The sequence below is a fragment of the Eublepharis macularius genome, chromosome 7 (genome assembly GCF_028583425.1).
Source record: "Eublepharis macularius isolate TG4126 chromosome 7, MPM_Emac_v1.0, whole genome shotgun sequence".
Classification (NCBI taxonomy): Eukaryota; Metazoa; Chordata; class Lepidosauria; order Squamata; family Eublepharidae; genus Eublepharis; species Eublepharis macularius.
This window is the reverse complement of record NC_072796.1, coordinates 44,132,743-44,155,724: the sequence shown is the minus strand read 5'-3', so window position 1 is coordinate 44,155,724 and position 22,982 is coordinate 44,132,743. Positions and strand designations below refer to the sequence as shown.

Here is a 22,982-nt window from a genome sequence, read left to right as displayed (position 1 = left end):
GGAGCACTCGTAGTACATAGGAATACATATTTAAAGCAGCAGATAATATGTAAGGCAATATAGTGATGAAGTCTATGGTCCCTAACTCATTAGAGAAGCATCTTCCCTACAATACAGCCTTCCCATTTGAGTAAAAAGCTTCTGAAAGCAAGCAGAACCCAACTATGTACTAGATGGCTGCAAAGATTAGGCTAATTAGCTTAAAGAAGCTTTATTTTATGGCCCTTTGCAGCACAAAATAATGAACTACCCCACCCCCCGTTCATTTCACTTGCAAGTTCTCTTGCACTCAATAGATCAGATGACTAGCTAGCTTAACCATTCTTGCCCCATTGTAGAACACCCGCAAGTTTTGATGAGTTTTAACTTGCTGAAACTTCTTTCAGCATCTTCCACAACAGCGTGCAAAGAATCTGTAGGCTATGCACACTTCACTGAAAATTAATTGCCACAGACTTGGTCACTATGTTGAAATCATTTTCATCTTGATTCTCTTCATCTGCTTCCCTAGTTACTGTATTGTTTCCTGACTGCAGAAGGGCCTTGTCTTTTGAAAAACTGGAAGATTTTTGTTCCCTTTCTTTTATCTCCTTACGTTTCTGGCAGCTTGATTTGTATATATAGCCACCACTAGGGTTGCCAGGTTCCCTTGGCCTCCCAGCGGGAGGTGGGGGCCCTGGCACCTACCTGCGTTGGTGCCAGTCACATGCATGCTTCACACACGTACTTCCGGGCCCATGCAATGATGTCACTTTAGGGAAGTGACATAATTGTGCAGGCTGTGGCTGTCCCAAAAGCTATCTCATGCTCTGGGGGCAGGGAGGAATTGGCCAGATCGGCCTGGACTGGGCTGCTGCGGAGCATGGGAGTGCTCCCATGTTCTGCAGTGGCCTGATCAAGGCTGATTTGGTCCCGAATCAGCCTGTTTCTAGCCCAAATTGGCCCAGATCGGGCCACTGCAGAGCGTGGGAGTGCTCCCATGTCCACAGTGGCCCAATCCAGGCTGATTTGGACCCAAATTGGCCCAATCCAATTCCTCTGTGGAGGGGGAGCATGTACATGTGCTTCTCCCTGAGTCCCCACCCCTCCCCACTGGCCAGATGATAGCAAGCCTACTAAGATTGGTAGTTCTTGAGATAATAGATCCGGGAGGCCCAGCAGTTCAGAATGTTGTTTTGAGTCGGCTGCTCTAATGCTGCTTCTGATTAGCTTGAGCAAATCTCACAAGAACTAGACAATAGCGACACAGAAACACAGAAATAAATTTCTATAAATATCCTCAGGCATGATCATCAGTCTATCCTCATTTTTTTCAAGGTGATCGGGGTTGCAAGGGTTGCCAGGGCCCAAAATGGGAATGCAGGGTCCTGGAGGGGCAGTGGGGAACTTACCCCCTGTGTGTGCGTGAACTGACAGGGGAGCCACAGATCATGCTTAAGCCCAGTTCAGTAAAAATCACCTGTTTGAAGATTACTTTTATTGAACTGGGCTTTAGTGTACCCCATGGCTCCTCTGTCACCAGCATGATGGGGGAGCATGTGATTGCATGTATGTTCTTCTTCCCCCCTACCCCCCCCAGCCAGGTGAGAAGGGCAACAAGTGGGGGTGAGGGGATAGCAAGCCTAGGGGTTGCAGTCTGGGCTGGGCCCCTCTGGACCTCCAGATCCCAGTAAAATTTACTCTTTTCTGCCCTTTGTAGGAGCCCTGCTTAGAAAGGTGTAACTCTGCTTAGGTTTACACTGATAGCGATTATAGGAACAGGCCTAAATTATTGTATAAGAAATTAATCTACAGCTACCAACTTGAAGGAGTTTCTTGACCTCTTCTGTAGTACCGAAAGTAATCTAGCCAGTCATTATTCCTGTTGCACACTTGTTTACGTTTGAAACTGCCAGAGGTAAACCAGGTTGAATACTGAATTTAATAACATGATGGCAGCCTTATCTGAATATAATTAGAAGTAAACATAGGGTTGATCTTCCTAGGCAGATAGTGGTTTATTTTAGCATTTATATACAATGTGTTTTTTTCATGTAACCAGACAGATTTTTGAAAACTATGGATAGTTTTTTTAAAAAAATAGGATTGAGTCTAGACCTTAAGATCCTTTGGATTATAGGTAGCTTTATTAAATATATTAATATTATACAAAATCTCAAAGAAATATTAATACTTGGCACATGCACCCTATCATCCTCTGAATTTTTAAAAGAATGTTGAGTGGGCATAATTTTTTCCCAGCACTTATAACATTCTTATTTGACATAATAGTAAATGTAAATATTTACTAGGAGATACTCTTTTACATTGCAATACATATTGTATGTACTATTTCCCTACAGACTGAAAAACAGTTATGAAAGCAATCCTGAGGTATTAGTGTTGACAGCCTCCAGGTAATGGTGGCTGAAGATCTCCCAGAATTATAACTGATCATCCTGCTACAAAGAGATTTCTTTCCTGGAGAAAATGGCAACCCCAGAGGGTGGACACTCCCCTCCCTAAACTCCACCCTGCCTCCACCTCCACCTCCCAAATCTCCTGGAATCAACCAGCAGGAAAAGTTTAACACTTTACTCCCTGAGTCTCGGCCTCTGAGAGTACCTTCCAGGTATACAAGCCACTGCATGTATGTATGTGGGGGTGTGGGGCAGGGGGGATCTCATAATTAGCTTGGACTTCAGGCTTGATTACAACATGTATAGACAATATACAAAGAAGTTGTTAAAATCTGATCTATAGTCAGGGCTCATTTTGAGGGGGAATGCACAGGAACGCAGTTCCAGCCGTTTCCCAAAGAGGTCACATGACAGGTGGCCCCGCCCACCTAACTCAGCCATTTGGGGCCCGTTTCAGCCTGGATTGGGGCCAAAACGGCCTGGATCAGGCCTCTGACAGGTGGTGGATCACTCTCCCGCTCAGCAGTGGCCCAATCCTGACCATTTTAGGCCCCTTTTCGGCCATTTTCAGCCCCTTTTTGCCATTTTGGGCCCAATTTTGGCCCTGAATGGCCAGGATTGGGTCCAAAACAGCTAGGATAGGTGATGGCGGGGTGTGTGGCATATGCAAATCAGTTATGATAATGACACACTTCCGGTGATGGCAAAGTGCACAGCATATGCTAATGAGCTACGCTAATGAGTTATGTTAATGAGTTCCTCCAGCTCTTTTTCTATGAAATGACCCCTGTCTATAGTAATTATATGGTATAAACTTATGGCTATGTCACTGTATCTGAGAGACTCACTTGGACCCTTCAAATTCAAATCTGCTTGTCAGAAAAATAGTTCTATATAATGTAAAATTGTAATATTTTCCCTTCCTAATCAGTTCTGAAACTATTCACAGCTTTACTTGAAATCTGGTAGGGAAAACGTGAAAAGTTCTACTGAAAATCCAATATCCAATATACTTTATTGCTTCAGCACAGCCATAGCAAATAACAAAAAAGTACAATACTATTAATACAAATTACTACATCCTAAAATTTAAACCAAAGTTAACAAAACTCCATCTAGAACTCTAAATCTATTGAAAATAATCCTTGATTACTACCTCAAACGGATCTAAATATTTGCTTCTAGCTGTGTAAAGGTTTAACATATTATTTTATGTTTTTTCTTTTTGTTAATTTTTATATAGGTAGACTTGATGCCTATGTTGATCATATGCTTTCTAATACAGAAGTAAATCTTACTGAGTTTACTAGGATTTTTCAACTAATATTTTACAACAATGCTTTAATACTGCTTAAAATCCCCTATTATTTATTTATTTATATTACTTATTGTCCGCCTCTCACTTTGACTAAAAGCAGATTATAAATCAATAGGATTAAGATAGTGGAGACTAAGACTAAGTAAAGATCTGGAACAAAGCAGAAGTATTAACAAGACACATTAAATGATTCAGAAATTTCATAATAGCAACATATAGTATGCAGTAGTATAGTTCATAGTCCCTTTCCCTTTATTAAAGCATCTTTCTGAACCTTGAAACAACCTTACAACCAGCTTGTTGTATTATATATCTATAAACTTGTAGTAACCTTATAGTAAACTTCTTGTATTATATATCTTTTATAATAAAGCCTGATTTCCTTTGTAAAATTCCCTTCCTGACTAACTCAGTTTTGTATATTTTGTGGAATGTCAGGGGAGTGGAAGCCTGCCGGACCTCATCAGGTAGGCGATTTCATAAAGTAGGGGCCACAACAGAGAATGCATGTATATGGGCAGTCAGTGATCTTGCCTATTTGTAGGATGGCACCTACAGAAGGCTCTGCTCAGATGAGCAAAGCTGTCATGGTAGGAGCATAGAGGGAAAGGCACTACCATAGATAAGAGGGGTCATGTCTCTGAAGAGCTTTGTGAGTGATAGAAAAACCTTCAGTTCAGCCTTGTAACTGATGGGTAGCCAACGGAGTGATGCCAAAGGGGCCTGCATGCATGATTCACTTAGCAAACCGGCAACATTCTGCCCCAAGTGGGGCCTCCGTGTTGACTTTTAGGGAAGACCTACATGGAATGCATTACACTAGTCTAGTCTCAAAGTTACAGTGTCGTGGATCCAGGTTGCCATATTGGCCAAGTCATCTTCCAGGCTAAACCAAGTTGATAGAAAGGTTTTTTTGGAACCTGTATTAATTTGCTTGACCAGCAGTAATTATTTATTTATTTATTTATTTTCAAATTAGTATTCTGCCCTCCGCACGAGCGGGCTCAGGGTGGATAACAACATATTAAAAATACAATTAAAAATTCATGTACATTAAAAACAATACATTTAAAATAGGATGGCGGACAGCCTTCACAGGGAGGGTTAAGGTTTATACACCCCTTTTTTCCAGGCCGGTGGAGGGTTAGGGCAGAATAACTCTAAAGCCTGAGATTTTGACCAAGTCAATGAAAGTCAGCTGAGTTCCATCAAAGGTGGGAAGCACAATGTCCTTCAATGTCTGTACCTTTTCAACCAGCACTATCTTTTCAGGATTTCGTTTCAGTTTGTTCATTCTTAGCAACTTAACTACAGTAGACAGGATCTCTACTTTATCACCAGGAGATAGGGAGATATAGAGCCCAGGGTCTTCAGCCTATTGATGATAGCTAATCCCCAAACTTATGACTTATTCTAAGTGCTTTACATAGTGGTTGACAAGCATTGGGGATAGGATTGCACCCTGTGGAACCCCAAAGGACAGGTCCCACACTGACAACAACTGGTATCTGATGGAAACCCTTTGAGTCTGGTCTGCAAAGAATTACTTGAACCAGTTCAGAACACATCCCCGATACCAGATTCTGCCTCCAAATCCTTCAACAGGACAGTGTGGTGCACTGTATCAAAGGCTGCAGGTGTCCAGTAGAAGCAATGAAGAGGCATGGCCTTTGTCGATGTTCAGATGGAGGTCATCAACCAAAGCCACCAGGGCTATCTCTGTCCCATAGCCCAGTCTGAAGCCAGACTGAAAAGGGTCCAGAGCAAAGTTATTCATGAAGTCGGTCAGCTATTGTGTTCTCAGTCATTTTCTCAGTCAATAGAGACTGGGCAGTAATGGGCTGCATCATTTTTCTGCAGGGAATGTTTTTAAAGTAGTGGACAGATAACTGCTTCTTTAGGTGGCCATTATTATAACACGATTGAAAATAAAACAGGAATTCAGTGGCACTTTAATCTGAAGCATCTGATGAAATGAGCTCTGCCTCATGAAAGCCTACTTTGGAATAATTTTTTTTGTCTTGAATGTGCCACTGGACTCCTGTTTTATTCTACTGCTATAGACTAACAAGGTTACCCATCTGAAATTAACACTAGAAAAAGAGCCTTTAAAAGTGTGTTCTCTTTGATTACATTTGTTTCCCACATGAATGCACAGTTTGGCCAAAGTAAAGTATTTTAAGTGCCATTGATTTTTTTAATTGGTTAAAACTTGCTTAACTGTACCCTAGTGAAATCTGTGGCGTTTGGCTGGATCATAACCTAATTGTTTAGATGATTAATTTACTGGTAAAACTTGAAGTTTACAGCTGGAAAAAAAGAATCTTCCTTAAATTTCTTATAAATGTTCTTTAAAATGTTCAGAGAATTCACCAGGAGCTCCAAAAAAGTAAGATGGTATGATTCAGTATATTACTATGGCTTGCCTTTCTCACTGAGACCCAAAGTGGATTACATGGTTTCAAGCATTGCAATCCAATAGAACAAGACATCCAATAACAATCTGATATCATATAAAAACAATGCAGACCAATAGCATGAAACATTTCTTAAGCAATGCAATAAGACTAGGATTATAAATCAGAAACAATGCAAACAATGATCAGATATGATACATGATGCAGAAAATGAAATTACAAAAGTAGAAAACAATGACATAAGAGCAGGATAATACATAAAACAAACAGATAATGCATAGCATAAACAGTGGCATAGACTACAGTCCTGTTCCCTTTATTGAACCATTCTGTTATACTACAGCCTTATTGCCTTTTTTCAAAATGTCCTCCTGAACAATTCTGTTTTACATAATTTGCCGAATAACAGAAGTGTTAGGGCTCTTCTTGGCCTCAGGCAGGCCATTTCGCAAGGTGGAAGCCACAATAGAAAATGCAGGGTTATCAGTCTTACCCATTTTGGAAAGCTAGTACCTTCCAAAGGCTTTGCTCAGATGAATGAAGCTGTTAGAACAAGCAGGAGAAATCCAAAGTCATTAAGGGCTTTGCATGTGATAACCAGTACTTTAAACTGAACCTGGTGAGATAGCCAATGAAAGGACTGCAGAATGGGTCCAATATGCATACTCTGCATAGCTCCCAGTAGTGACCGAGTTTCCAAGTTGACTTCAGGAGCAGACTTATGTAGAATACATTACAACAATTTAGTCAAGGACTCACATGGCCAGATTGGCCATCTCATGGAAGGAACCTGTCTGCAGGGCTAAGTGAAGATGCTGGGTGCAGCAAATGTCAACAGAATATCAAATATGAGAAGCCTGATGTCCTTATGTAATGTTTTACTATGTAAAGAAGCTTGTGTGTTTTATTTCTGTGTATTAATGTGGAAGTTTTGAAAATTTGTTACTATGGGTTTAAATGCAGGCTTCTGATGTGAGGAAGGAAGGAGGCTGAATGGGTGAGTGAAGTGTGCTGTGACTGGGCAGTAGCTGTAACTTAGAGGGCAGACTGACCTGCAGTTTTGGGACAGTGCAGAGGGAAAGGTGTTTGGTCAGTCTGTGCACATCAGAGAAGTCGTTATGTCTAGTTTGGTGATTGTCTAATTCAATCTGTATGGAACCCTAAGAGAGTCTAGTTCAGTCAAGCAAATTGTATGGAAGCCTGAGAGAGTCTAATTCTGCCTAGTTGTTGTTGTTGTTGTTGTTGTTGTTGTTGTTATCCTACTATATAAAAGGTTAACCGTGTTCCAGACAACTCATTTCCTACCCTGGTGCACCTACAGAGGACTCTGCCATGGAGGGAAGCCCAGAAGAGGCAGCCCATCCCTCCAAGAGTATGCCACAGTAGGAAGCCCAGGCCAGGATCAGGCATGAAGCAGAAGGCAATGCCCACCTCCCATCTTCACCTAGCTGGGATCAGGAGTGATACTGTAACTGACCAGGCAAACCTAGTTTACAAACCGTAACAATTAGAGAGGAATAACCCCAACTAGGTCAAAACTTATATCAAACCCTTATGAAATTGTATTGGTGTCACTCTCCGGGTTCCCAGTAAGCAAATATAGAAAACACAGGAATTAAGTAGAGATGAGACGGACACGCCCCTGAGGAAGTCTGTGGGACAAAAATCAGCGTTTGAAATAGCCGGCCTTGGTCTGGGTGTCTGCGTCAGATTTCCATCTTGCCATCCGTCGGCAGTAATTGACACATACAAGCTGCGAAAGAAAGGAAAGAGTTACTATATAAATGAACTGTACATACTTACCTTATTTCCCGGAGTCATGTCCTTGGGTTTTTGTTGTACATGTATATTGTTGTGAAGTAGTCTATGACACTGATGAAATGTATAAAATTTAAGCACTTGTCACTTCAAATAATTGTAGTAAAGGGTTTGATATAAGTTTTGACCTAGTTGGGGTTATTCCTATCTAATTGTTACGGGATCAGGAGTGAAGCAGGTGGCAATACCCTCTCCCACTTCACCCACCTGGGATCAGGAGCAGAACATGTGGTATTGCCTGCCCCCACCTTCACCCAGCTGGGATCAGGAATGAAGCAGGTGACAATACCCTCTCCCACTTCATCCACCTGGGATCACAAGTGGAACATGTGGTATTGTCCGCCCCCCACCTTCACCCAGCTGGGATCAGGAGCAGAGCAGGTGGCAATATCCGCCCCTTTGCCTTCACCCAGCCTTCACCCATCTGGGATCAGAAGTAGAGCAGGTGGTAATACCAGCTCCCTGCCTTCATCCAGCTGGGATCAGGAGTGAAGTGGCATTGCCCACCACTACTTTCACCCAGCTGGGATCAGCAGCAGAGCAGGTGGCAATGCCCGCCCCCCGCCTTCACCCAGCTGAGATCAGCAGCAGAGCAGGTGGCCTTTGCCTACCCCCAGCCATCACCCAGCCGGGATCAGGCGCAGAGTAGGGAGCAATGCCCACTGGCAACCTTCACCCAGCTGGGGTCAGGCACAGCGCAGGGGGCAATACTCACCCCCTGCCATCACCCAGCTGGGATCAGGAGTGGTGCAGGTGGCATGCCTGCCCCCCCTCACCCAGATGGGGTAAGCAGCGGAGCAGGTGGCAATGCCCACTCCCTGCCTTCGCCCAGCTAGGATCAGGAGCAGAGCACATGGCAATGCCCGCCCCTGCCTTCACCCAGCTGGGAACAGACGTAGAGCAAGTGGCAATGCCTGCCTGCCACCTTCACCCATCTAGGATCAGGCGCAGAGCAGGTGGAAATGTCTGCCTGCCACCTTCACTCAACTGGGATCAGGCATGGAGTAGGTGGCAATGCCTGCCCCCTTTCACCTGACCTGGATCAGGTGCGGAGCAGGTGGCAATGTTTGCCCCTGACTTCACCCAGCTGAGATCAATCATGGAGGAGGAGGCAATGCCTGCCTGCTCGCCCTCCCCTTTCTGGAGCCCATTGTATTTTTCCTACAATGGGCTTTGTTACTAGTTATTATTAACATTCAGTTTATATACTACCCTTCAAGACAACTTAATGCCCACTCAGAACAGTTTGCAAAGCATGTTATTATCCTCACAACAATCTCTATGAGATGGATGGAGCTGAGAGAGCTCTGAGAGAGTTGTGACTGACCCAAGGTCACCCAGCTGGCTTCAAGCGGAGGAATGGGGAATCAAACCTGGCTTTCCAGATTAGACTCCTGCCTCTCTTAACCACTACACAAAACAGTCAGGCAAACTATATGGAAACCTGAGAGAGTCTAATTCTGTCACCATTCTCAAAAATGGTGAAAAATGAAAGATCAGATTGTGAGTACACACATTTTATCATCTGAACCTGCTGGAAAATCAATAGCATGTTTTCTGGGAACGCTCATACTCCAGTAAATATGCTTAGGACTGCAGCTGTACTAGGCTCTCTAAGCTTTTAATAGCTACCTACCTCAGTTAAGTGATCTGTTCTAGATACAGAGGCAAGGATGTGGGCTGAAGGTGCCTCACATGGCAAACTATCTCCATTTCTTTCTCCATGGGTGTTTTTGTGTGCATGGATCAATTCCTCCTAATGAAATGAGTAGTGTCCTCAAAGTGCATGACAGACTGGCATTTTAAAATTCTTCTATATCAGTAGAAATAAAGGGCAGGATCCTGACTGAATTAAGCATGTATCTGTTACTTAAATGAAACAGATGATAAGCACATGCTTAACTGTCTACCTTGAAGTGACAGGGACTTTAATGTGTGATCCTGGTAGTTTCATATAAATTGAAACTGAATTCAGATGTTGATGGCTGGTGATGATGCTATGCTAGAAAGAACTGGGCTGCCTATGCTGTAGGGGGTGCGCCTTGCTTTGACAGAATCCATTACAAGCTTGGGAATTTTGTTGGATCCAGCCCTTGTATTAGGAAAAACTAATATATATGGTAGCAAAAAGTGCTTCCTTTCAGTTTCACCTAACTCAGAAGTGGTTTCCTTTGTTAGGCTCAGCTAATCTAGTCACACAGATCCATGTTATCATAACTTTTAAGACTAGATTACTGTAGCCTGCTCAACTTGGGGCTGCCGTACTGGCTGAGGTACTGGCAGTTCAATTGCTATATGGAGCTAGTATCCACACACATATTACTGTTCTGCAGTCATTGTATTAACCATCTATTGGTTTCAGAGTTCAGAACATGGCGCTGGTTATGATCTTTAGAGCTCTTCACGACCAGCAACCTGAAGGACTGTCTCTCCTGCTGTGAACTTGGGTGGCAATTTAGATCATCCTAGCAGTTTCCTCTGTCCATCCCCTTGTGTAAGCAAGACTGCTGTAGTCCTAGACTGTAGAACAGCCTTCTTAGGATTGTGTCCACCCTCATGGCTTTCAGGAAGCGCCGTGAATCTGAGTTGTTCAAGACATAATTTGTGGGTAGATAGGCATGTGAGGTTGAAAACTGGCGTTTGGTTCTGTTCTTAATTTTTGTTGTATGATGCTTTGAGTCACTATTGTGGGAGAAAAGCTACCTATAAGCATTTAAATAAATAAATAAACATTAGCCTGGAAGTGTTTGACATCTCTTTCACCTTCACAGCCAGATTCAAGCACAGCCTTGTGCTATTTCTGCTTCTGCAATTTCAAGCAGCTAATGATTAGACTTTGACTTTATAGTACCACATCTATGTCCTTATGAACTAAGTCCAGCACTGACATTCAACAATTATCATATACACTGCACTGAATAAACTGATTAAAAGTTTCCAGATTATCATTAATATGTATGACATTTAACAGATCCCTGCTCTGAGGTACTTACAATCTAAAATTTAACAAAGGGGACAGCAATAGACAGAAAGGAAGAAGACAATGAGGATAAAGGGGGTGAATATGAATTCAGTTCTCTTATGTATTTGGGATTAGTTTTAGTAGAGAATAAAGACTAAAGGGGCTGCCAGACACTTAATAGAAAAGGTGGATTTTAACATGTAGTGGTCGCCGTCTTGGATATCTGGCTGAGATCTGACTCTGCTGATTTCCATATGTTCTGTCTTATTTTAGTGGAAGACCAGCTTTAAACTTGGAAGTCAATTTAAAGTTATTTAATTAATCTTGATCATTCTTTGGCAGAAGGTGAAGATATTTGCCAAGAAGACATATATGAATTCTATTGCTATTGTGTGAAATTCCTCCCATTCAAATTCTCCACTAGCATTTGGTTTCCACAAATGGCCACAATAATCATAATCATAACCTAATTAATTGATATTTGGGTTTTTACCCAAATAGGGTTAAAGATGAAGGTGTTATCTTTTAGAGAGTTTGTAGATTATAAGAGCTGTCATACTGCTGTGTGGATAAATACATGTATAGTTTAAATGAGTAGACCATTGGGTATGAGAAGTGTAAGTGGCTTAGGGTATTGATTGGAATTAGAAAGTATGACAGGAAGTGAGATAATGTATTGAATTGAGGATAAAGGGGTAAGTTTAATTTACATGGGCAGAATACATAAAGGTATGAATAGACGAGAATGTGACTTATGAATGAGTAGAGATTAATCAGATGGCATGGATGGACAGAAGTAAACAGCACCCATAAAAGTAGGTGAAAGATAAAAGATGAATCAGAAGGACAGAGCGTGGAATGAGTAGGATGTTATTTCAAGAAATAGATGAAACAAATTTCCATCATGCATTGGTGAAACATAATGGATTAGAGGGAATAAATAGATAATGATAGTAGAGAGAGTATGTTAGAGGAAAAGAGATGATGACATGGATAGGGAAATGGTAGAACAGATGGAGAAAATATACATAAAAGAGGAAATGAGTTGAGTGCTTGTGGTGGGTTAAAAGTTGGGTTGGTAAATTGTAGATGGATTATATATGGATGGGCATTGTGGTGTGAGTGGGATTAATTGGCGTAGGGACACAAGAAAACTACCTAGTACATGGCTGCACTTTGCAGGTGGAGCAGATGACTGGTTGAATAGATGAATGGAATAAAAATTTGGATGGCTTAATGGGCTGAGAGCATGAAGAGAGACAATGAATGGAAGTGAAATGTAAAAGGATAAGCAAATGAGTAGATGGAAAGGATGAATATACTGATGATTAAATCAGATGATCCTGTGGAGGAAATTAGGCTGGATGGGGTTGAGTGGCAGAGAGTAAACTGAGTTGGAAAGGATGAGGAAGACCCATGGTTGAAAAGGGCAGTTTGAGAAATAAGGGGGAAAGCTTGATACTTGAGGGTTCAGAAGCTTTAACTGATAGACTTGAGATGGCTTTGTAGATGGAGGAATGTGAGGAGGTTAGCCCAGGCAAGATAGTGGAGTATGAGATACTCTTCTAGCTGGGGGCTAAGGGGAAGTGGTGTTGCCCCTTGGGCTAGCCCCAAAGCTGGAGGAGCCCTTCCTTGGGAGACCCCATTCCCCTCACAACCCAGAGCCAGCCCCCTTCCTTCATGGCTGCCACCAACACTTCCTCCAACTGAAGCATATGGCAGTCGAGCCCCTCCTCACGCCCCCATCCCCCTCCGGCTCCTCCTCCCTTCTCCCCTCCCGTCGCTCCTCCCCTTTCCCTCCCGGCGGCCATTGGCCCAATCCCCGCCGCCCCCTCGCGCCGCCGCTCAGTTGAGGAGACAATGGGCGATCAAAGAAGGGGAGGGGGCAGAGGAGGAAGAGGATGGCGCTAGGCGAGGCTGGAGCGGAGCCGTGTGGCGCTCTCTCGGCGCTCGATTAGCGAGCCTAGCGGGAGAGGGGAGCCCGTCTGTGAGGCCAGCGAGCCGCCGGGGCGAGGGACGGGAGAGACCGAGGAGTGGCGGCAGCGGGTGCGGGGAGTTGTCGCCGCCGCCTGCTTCCCTCTGCCCCCCCCCCTCCGCCGCTCCTCGCGAGCAAAGTGTGCGAGAGTGAGTGTGAGTGCGAGGGAGCCGAGCGAGTCCCGTTGCGCAGCTTGCTCTGCGCACAAGCACCACCACTACCAGCAGAAGAAGAGGAGGCAGCTGCGGCGGCGGCGGAGGGCGGCAGAGGCAACGTCGACCACCAGCACTACACTCGGGCATTGGAGGGGGGGGGAGAGAAGCGCTGTGGAGCAAGAGAGAAACACTTGGAGGAGGAGAAGCGGCGGGAGGTGGAGGAGAAGGAGAGGCCACGCCAGGCACCAACTGAGACAAAAGTATCTCCAAACCAGCACCCAACTCCACCTTGAGAGGCAGGCGGCCAGGCGGGCGCCTCAGCATGGCTTCCGAGGAACTCTACGAGGTAACAGCCCTCGCGCCTCCCCGCCTTCTTTACTCCCCCCCATCTCAAACCTTATCTCCCCCCCCCTCAGATTCCCCCCCCCCGTTTCCTTGGCCGGGCCCTGTGTGTGTTTCCAAATTGCGCCTTCTCCCCCCCCCCGCCCTCCCCCACTTTCGCTAGAGGAGGACGGAAATATGACTGAAAGGAGGAGACAGTAAAGTGTAACCACTGGCTTGCGAATTGTCTCAGTTTCTTCCCCCCACAACCGTTCATAACCCCCTCAGCACAATTTTTTGACTCCACGAGGAAGGAAAGGAAGGGGGAGGATGGGTGCTGGACGGTGGGCAGCAGTGCTGACAGTCGCGACTTGCTTGAGTCTTGCGCTCACACACAAACACCTCCCCTCAAGTGGGCTGCTTTGGTGGCGTGCAAAAATGTGTGCAAACGCTTGTGCCCCATTTAGGGGCGGCCAAGTGGACGGGTTTTCGGGTTTTTTTCTTTTGGGTGTCTTTTCAAAGTACATTGACACCTCAAGCCCAGACAGCTGAGTTTGATGCAAAACATTAAAAACGAATGTGGTTCCCCGTTTCTTTAGCAATAAGGACAAGGTTTTGAGAACAGTTAGGGGGGTTTATAGTCAGCGCTCCAAGATGCCATCCTTGCTTCTCTGCTTGAGAGGTGGCTAAGTGATCCAGTGGTATAGGTTGGGCTCTTTGGCTTTGCATGGGAAGGTGGAGGTAGTTTTAACTTTGAATTTCCGGTATGGTGATGTTGGTTTCTCATCCTTAATGTTTAAGGATACATACTTGGATGCAACTTCCTGGTTCTTACTTTTACACAATGGGGTCTCTATAGTCATTCAGCCAACACTGGGAGCTATAAGCTTTCACTGAAGAAGTGATGGTTCTCCCTTGGTCTGAGATGTATTTAAGTAAATACTTTTTTTGCTGGAACCCTAGAGAGTGTTGATACATTGAGTAAGAGTATGATTGAAACTGTATGTCTTGTCATTCCACTAGGAAGAACTTCCCATGAATGGTGCATTGATCTGCTTGAGCTGATGGAAACTAGCTCATGCTCATGTTTGTTCTGAATAAGTTTGATACAGAGAAGTGGTTGAACTGGTAAACCTAGAAGCAGGTCCTTTATTGCCAGAGCAGGTAAATTATACCTGTGAGTTTTCACTTGCAAAATTTAACTTGCTTAGACTGTAAAGAGAACCTGGAAATAACACAATGGTTTTATGATCAAGTTCAAGAAATAAATGTGCCAAATGTTTTCTAAAGTAAGTTGTTGGAATTAATATGGGCCAGTTAATTGCATATCCTCTTTCTTATGTTGGTGGTTTCTGAGGGCCAGACCAGTTGTGTGGTACATCCCAAGTCTGATCTTAACAGCTTATTAAAAATGGAAGTAGCCAGTTAGGACTCCTTGTTTGGATCAGGGCCATAGGAGAAGAGGCCTAACTGATGGAGGTCAGTTTTGTTTGGTGAGACCACTTTGTAGAGGGAAGTTCACCCCCTCCCCCAATGCTTCAGACCTGGTTAGACTCATGGCTCCTTTTGGCTGTTTTGTTTTTTAATCATTATGGGAATATTTGTTCACATCACTTTTATAATAGTATTAGATTAAATTATAGACGTGATGGCCAAGGTAATTGAGTACATTTTCTTTGTCTTACTCACAGTGCAATCCTAAGCACTTACGCCCTGTCAGCATTCCATTCCATTCACGATGTAAAACCATGATCCATTACTATTGAAGAGGCATGGTTCTTGTTGTATAAGTTGTGGAAACTGGTGTGTTAGCTACACCGACTCAGTGGGCTGGAAGAGTGGCTGAGATGCACTTTAACTTTAAAAGCCATATCTTCTGAGAAGTATTCCAAGTACATGCATCTGAAACTAGCACATGTTTGAAATGCTTAACTAAGCAAGGTAAGGTTTACTGATCAAAATTGTATGTATTGGTAGTAAAGGAATGCCTTTGTTTTGAAGAGCCATAGTGTGACCTCCTCTTCAATTGGACAAGCAGAATTGTTTATGAATGCCAGAGTTGCTTGATTATCATCTTCACCATTTGTAAATATGATTGTCCTTCATTCTAAGTTAGTAAGAATGATGAGCATGGTTCAAAAAAACTTTAAGTTGGAATAAGTGTTTGTTGCTATGATACTTTCTAACTTATTGTAGAGTTCTGGTAGAGTTCTGAAGTTATATGTAGAATTATTCACAAATGTAAACTCTAAATGAAATGCTTTCTACTATTTTCCTGGAGCATCAGTTGAATCTTTTAATAAATGCTGAGACGTGGTGTATTTCTTTGGCTCTCAGTCATTCAAATTGACTTTATGGCTCTTCTCACTATGGTACCTTAAAACAAGAAAACTACCAAAGGAATATAAACCTATAGTACTGGATGTTTTTAGGAGCTGTGACCCCTCTTGTCAGGGAAAAAGGAAACTTCAATAAGCTTTCATTTAAAATGAGGGAAAGTGTTCTTTTATGGTCGAAAAACATGGACTACTGATTTGTAAGGAATAATCTGTTTGCTGAAGATCCTGTCTTTGGAAAGATCTCTTTGAAACTGAAATAAAAGCAACTTGACTGACCCACAAATATTGGAGAATAACTTCTTGGATAAGCAGTGGTTCGAGTATCTCTACGTGGATATCCTTCTCTTGGAGTATTTAATAGATCAATCGAAGATACAAAATCAAACGGAAAGTGAAACATCAGTTCAAGCATCTTAAGACAGAAGTAATTGGTGAAACAAGCTACGTACATCTATTTATAAAAACATTTCTAAAAGTTTAAAAACATCATTTCCTTGTGGAACTGGGTAAACTTTGAAGTCACAGCATGATTTCCCCCCCCCCCCATTTTTCTCCTGAATCTGTTTGTATGGATTCTTGCTCTTCATTAATGGTGCCACCATTTTTTCATGTTAGGGTGTTCTGTACACTTCCTTACAAAGTTTAAGCAAAATCTGTGGCTGATTGCCTTGGAATTTAAATTTCCTTTCATCTTAAAACGTTTGAGGAAGACTATTTCCAGCCATTTATTTTCCTGTCTGATCCGACCTGAATCAAGCAAAAATTCTTGTGATGATGCTTTCTCTTACTGAGATTTTGGAAGCAATAGTTCCCTCAAATTATTTTGATGGTGAGTTGCAAGATATACCTTGTGATGGATTTTGATTTCAAGAATATGGATTTTTAAAAAATGAGATGTATGGCTATCTTAGTGAGATGTTTCTGGGTATGACAGAATGTCATTGGGCTCAAAATGTCTAAGACTGGTCTGTTATTGTGTAAGTAAAAACAAGAATATTATCCAATGGTTTGAGAAAGGCTTGTGACTTACATATTTTAATATAAGCATTGTGCTTTATATGGGAGAAAATGTTTTACCTTTGGGGATTTTCAGCTCTATTTCAAGGAAATTGTTTGTATTCTTCCTGTTGAACTGCTTTTGGTGAGGAAGAGAATAGAAATGTTGTTTTATGTTCCATGCCTAATCCACAAATGAATTAAATCGAAGAAGTTGGATTTAAGTTACCCTAGACATTAACATTGATGATGTTATGCTGGCTTTTTGTATTCTTGCCTTTCATTGTCTCTTGAGTTTGGTTTTAGTTCTGAAATTTCTATAATAGACAAAATGGAGGAGAGGAGAATGATGTAAGCTGTTTTAGGTTCCCATTGGGGAGAAAGATGGAGTGTAAATGAAGAAAATAAATAAATGATATATTGAATCCTCACACAACCTTGAAGGGCTAAGTCAGGCCATCAAAGGGCAGCTCAGATGAAAACTAAAGACTTTTCAATCCAGGGTTGAGTACTTGATCAGGCAAAGCCAATCTGGTCAAATATTAATTATACTTAACACAACAAAAACCCTTTAATAATCAACAGGTTTGGTGCTTATGTTAATTATAGTAACCAGATAGCTAACTTGTTTGATTCTGCAAATTGTGAGAAATTTCATAGACTAGATTTCCTTTCCTTATTCCTGTGACCTCTAAACACCTCCAGAAGGTTGAAGTCCTTCCAATAGTGTTGGTGTGGCACGGAGGGAGAGCTCTAGCAAGAAAGGGAAATAGACATTGCTTCTGCCCCACCATGCATATTTTTTTCATGTGTGTTTGCTTTTGGTGAGAAAGCTTACACAACAAGAGAGAGGTAACTTTTGCTAATATTCCCCCTACTCTTCAGCCCTCAGCAGCATGTAGGTAGAAGAGAGATGGGGGTTAGGGAAATGTCTGTTCTGTCAATTTCTTCCATTCATGGTTTGTAGAATCTGTCCCAATAAATCAACTTCTGACAGTGTCATGTAAGGCTTCTGTAATGTGAACAATTCATTACAACTTCTCTTTGGCTATTAATCTTTGAAAATCAAGATTGGTCTACGGTTGAATTTTTTAAAATTAAAGTGATAAAAAACAAATGAAGCAAAGTATCAGCAAATATCAAAACAAGCATGTTGGAAGATGAGTACAGTTATAGGAGGAGGCCAGTAGGAAAAGCTTTATAGTACTGCTAGGTCTGATACTGACTGCAGGTGGAAGCAACCCTCACTTCTAACTTTGCTAACAAATGGCACACTAATGAAATAAAAAGGTAAGCTGCCACCTTATACAATGAGATTTTGGGCTTCATGGGACATTTGAATATGGGACATTTGGCTTCATGGGACATTTGAATATTGGATCAGTTGACTGGTATGCCAACCTAATCCAAATCGTCATCAGGCTTTGTTAATCCAATAGGGAGAAGGAAAAGTGAATTGTTGTGCAGCCATTGACAATGGTGTCCTTTGTGCCTTTGCTGTTTAGACTTGGCACATGAATGGAATAATCAAAATCTCAACTGAACTGGGAATCTTGATGGGATGGAGAAGAGGTGAGGGTTTTGGTGTTATATAGAGCCAAGCAATTTCAAACACTTGGGAGTGATTATTCTGTGAATCATACTATTAAAATGAGATTGTAGTCTGATCATTTTGTTTATGGCAGATAATTACTATTTGATCTCTGTGTTAGGTGAATGAAATTTTATCACTTTTTAAAAAAATGAGCATTTTTGTCAGTCTAAGAACTCAGGGTAGACAATTGTATTGCATTCAATAGCAGAGAGAACAGTTTTTTGAAGATTGTAACTTAATAGTAATGAAGACAGTTGAAGTGAGAAGGAAAAGAACTTTAAAACCACTCAAACTATGTAAGGGCAGAAGCTTATACTCATGAAGGTTTCTTGAGGCTCTGGTGGCTAATCTATACGAGAGAAGAAATTGGCCGAGCATGTACAAATGACTTTAAATGTGGTGGTATAGAGGATACTGACGGGGGGAATAGGAAGGAAAACATTAGTAAAATGTACAGGACTACAATTGGTTAGAGAGGGCCATAGCATGGCAGTTAATTTACACTTTATGTAGCAATAGCTTTTGCCTACGTACTACATTACCGTGCTTGGGGACCATGTGGTGGATATGTACCTGCATGTGCATAGCCAGATGTGCATTAGACATCTTCCCTTTGCACTTTATTTTTGCTGCCTACATACAGTGTTAATTGGAACTTAATTCTGGCACGTGTTGAGGGAGATGTCTCCTAAGATGATGCAAGAATGAGTGGAATGTACTTTGGGTTGGACCAAACCTGTTAAAAAGTGGCAATCAGGTTCTTGAAGAGAAGCACAGTGATGGTCACCCGTTGTTTACCATTGGTGTCTGCCAATTGGAAATGAGTATCTGAACATGGAGACCTCTTAGCTATCTTGAACAACAGTTGTGAACATGTGCAGTGAATGTCTCATTCCTTCTAAAACTTCTATAAACTTCAAAAAGCAACCTTGTGGTAATGAATTCCATGAGGTAACTCCTGCTTAGAAGAGAACAAGCTGGTTGATACTTACCTCAAGATGAATTTCCTACTCAGATATGTTAACTGTGTAGTAAATTCCATGTACTTTATAGGACAGTGAGTATAGGCGTTTCTATCTTTTGTATATAGTGTTAGTAATCTAGCTTCTGCCAAAGTTATATGTGACTGTATGAAGGTGTGTACATGGAGTTATACAACATGAAAATAACTCTAGCGCAGCACATGAATCTTAAGGTTTATTATTGGAGGCATAGACTGATAATTGGCAGAGTTGATAGTGAAAAGGGAGTACGTGTTTTCAAGGAGACCACAACTGCTAAAATGTAGTTTACTAAGTGTAGAAGTTGAAGTCCTTGTTGATACATGTTGTGGTGCAAAGCTGAAGTGGTGTTTTTGCAAACATAATGCATTGATAATGGTAAATAAAGTGCAAGCATGATGACAAAATGTAATGTATATCATTGGTTTACATATTTCCAATTTTTTTTAAAAAAGTCAAAACCTAGGTTCTCGTTTTGAGATTGTGGAGGCAACATTGGCCAAACGTTTCATAATTTCTTTTACTGTAGTGTGTTGAGATCCTATAGGGCTTCATTTAATTCCATGTTCTAAATTTTAAAGTGAAATTCTGCAAGGCTTTCATGAAATTGCATATCCATTGTCTGACGCTCACATGCATTCTTCTGAAGTTGCATTGTTTTTAAACTGAACTCATTTGAAGCTGTATTTGTATCATATTACTGGTTTTGTGGTGTACAATGCCATTTTCTCATTTATTTAAAAAATTTCTATGCTGCGTTTCTACCCAAATAGGTCCCCAGGGCAGTGAATATTAAAACATGTTAATATTAAAACATCATTTAAAATAAAAAGTATATATAAAACAATTGAATAAAAACACACAGACATAACAAAAACCAGCGAGTATGGCTAATAAGTTATTGGGGGGGGGTGCCAAACAAAACAAAAAAGTCTTCACCTGCTTCACTGATGGAAGACAGTTATAGTGGGCATGTTGCTGAATGAGTAAGTGAGTTCTTATGGCTGAAACAGAATCCTGTCAAGACAAAGATTGAGGTTGGGAAACTCGATGTTCTAGTTGGAGTTCATCTGCCAGTACAATGGTGTATGCTTAACAGGCCAGGTGAAAAGTTGAGGGGTTCTTCTAGATTTGTCCTTGCTACTAGAGATTCAGTTTGTACAGTTGCTAAAAGTTCCATCTTGCATTTATACTTAATATGAATGTTTTGCATTTTAGTCCCAGCTTGCTTTATGACACAAATCTGTCCTTATGTAACCTTTAAGTTATTCCAATGTGCTTTACATGGGGCTGCCCTTGAAGACAACTCTGAATTTTCAACTAGTGCAGAATACAGCCACCTGTTTTCTTATGGGAATGCACTACAATAAACATACAACATTGGTCTTAAAACAATGGTACTGGTTACCTGTATGCTTGTGTGTTCAATTCAAGATGTTGATTCTTGTCTTTGAAGCCTTTCATTATACACATCCTTTCCCTGAATGAATCCATGTACCAGCTGTGTCTCAAGTCACTACAATGATTAGTTGTTGTCCCATCCCATTGGATAGTATGCATGCCTGCACCCAATTCTCGAAGCCTTTTGTTTTTCTGTCCCGAGCCTGTGGGATGGCTTGCCTTAAGAGGTGCAAGGGTACGTTCATTGTTGGTGTTCAGGAAGATTTTTTCTGCAAGGAGTTTTGTTGTCTTGGTTGCTAGCTTTGTTTATATTGTATTTATAAGAGTCCTTCTTAGGCTTATATTTTCTAGAAACCCCCCTGTGGGTGGTGTCTGAAAACATATGCTTGTACTTTTGTATTACCTAAGAATGGATATACGTAGATGCAATGCATATAATATCAAGAACAAATATTTTTCAAAGCCTTGCCAAGTTGCAGACATGATTACAATAAAGTTGTAGCAGTAATTTCTAACTACAAATTCATACTACTTGAAATTTACAAAACCTAGCTTTCAGCAATTTTACTCTACGATTTTTATTTTAAATCTGGTCCCAAAACTTTATATATACTGTTGATGTTTTTCATAGCAGCTCATACATACTAAAGGAAATGATACAGTTTTGTGGTGAAAGGTAGTAATTAACTAGGAGCCAGATTGCATTTTATGCAGCTGTGTTTTGTGCATGTATGCTTGAATTTGCAACACAGACTGTAGCATTTGAAGGGATATATGCAGCAGATTCAAGAATGGGAGTGGTTACTAATTACTGTTCTCCAGCATGTATCTGTGAATGCTTGGAGATGCGTGTATTTTTTCACACTTCATGCATTCAGAACAGTAGACACTCATTTACATGTGGCAATCATAAGTCCTGAGTAAAGTGAATTGGCCCTAAATTTGCAACAACTTAAATACTAGCACTCAACTTAAAGTTCTGAATATTCTGTTAAAGGTCAGATTGTTATGGTTTTAAGGTAGATGTTGAGTTCAGTTGAGATATATTGAGTTTCCCAAAATTAAAAGTCTTGAGGAGAGCAATATTTAATGATTTTTCTCTCCAGAGTTTGTAGTGTTTCACTGTTCAGTATTTTTTTAATAAATAAGATAAAATTATATAAATAGTAATACATGCTTTAATGAAAATAGTACTTCATCATGACAACTGCATTTTGTGTAATTAGATTAGAAATGTCAGGTGTCTTGGCTGTAGGTTTAAGATTTCCAGAAATCTTGCATCTGTGGAAAACTATTTTCCCCTCTTTTCCTGGGGCAAATTGACAAAAATTTTCAAAAAATGGAAATATATGCAGCCCTTTTCACATCTAACCTAAAATTATTTTACTGCTTTAGCAACATATTGTGGTATTTCGTATGTTTTTGAAATTTTTATGTACAAATGCCTTATCTTTTTTCAAGCCGAATTGTGACCATACCCAGTACTACAGAAATGGAGACATGCACTTTATGCTATTGTAAACATATGTATCTTTAGTCTTTGTCATCTGATAGGCAAGAAAACATAAAAATCTGAGAGAAATGGTCTTATACAGTTATAATATTAGCAGCCTGTTTGGATAAAGTTAAACTTTATAACATTAAAACCTTTAATAGAGTATTATAGGCATTATAGCAAATGAATGGTGGATAAAATTGAGCACGTTTAATCAATTAACTAGAAGTGGGCATGGACCGGGAAAACCCCATGGACCGCTGGCCCGTGGTCTGTCGATTTTCACAGACCAGCCCCATTCATGGACCAGTTTGTCAGTCCATAGTCCATCACTTCTGGGGGCCCTAGGACTGCCCCCTTCACATTCAGAGATGCCAAACTTTCAGCAAGCCTTCAGCAGGCTTTCCTCTAGCCATCCTCCAAGTTTGGCCAAGATTGCATGTTGGAGGTCCGAGTTACAGACCCCCAAAGCGGCCACCCCCAGGAAACTTCCAGTAGGTACTAGGAGTTGCAAATGGCAGTTGACTTGCATTGGTTTGCAGCACCAAAAAGTTGGAATGAAGCAAAATCAAACAGAAAAGGGTGAGGGAAGAGTCCCCTCACTCACCACACAGACACCTTCCCAGCCGTTGCCTAGGGAATTAATTCTTCCTCCTTGCTTGCATAGAGTAGAATGGGAGCTCTCTGGCAGAGCTACCTATCAAGTTTTTAAGGGCTGCAGAAAGTCTGCAGACGTTCCCTCTATTGCCTCAGGAATTGATAGATCTGAGCCAGGATGTCTGGACTCACGG

General features: G+C 41.5%; 1 protein-coding gene across 1 annotated transcript in view; it reads left to right on the top strand.

The window, feature by feature from the left end:
* The first annotated feature begins 13,262 nt into the window (after positions 1-13,262).
* CDYL (chromodomain Y like) overlaps positions 13,263-22,982 on the top strand; it is a 176,016-nt gene continuing 166,296 nt past the window's right edge. Inside the window, exon 1 of the mRNA XM_054986005.1 lies at positions 13,263-13,390. Coding sequence (XP_054841980.1) covers positions 13,367-13,390 — 24 coding nt within the window. The 5' untranslated portion in view covers positions 13,263-13,366. The remainder of the gene's footprint in view (positions 13,391-22,982) is intronic.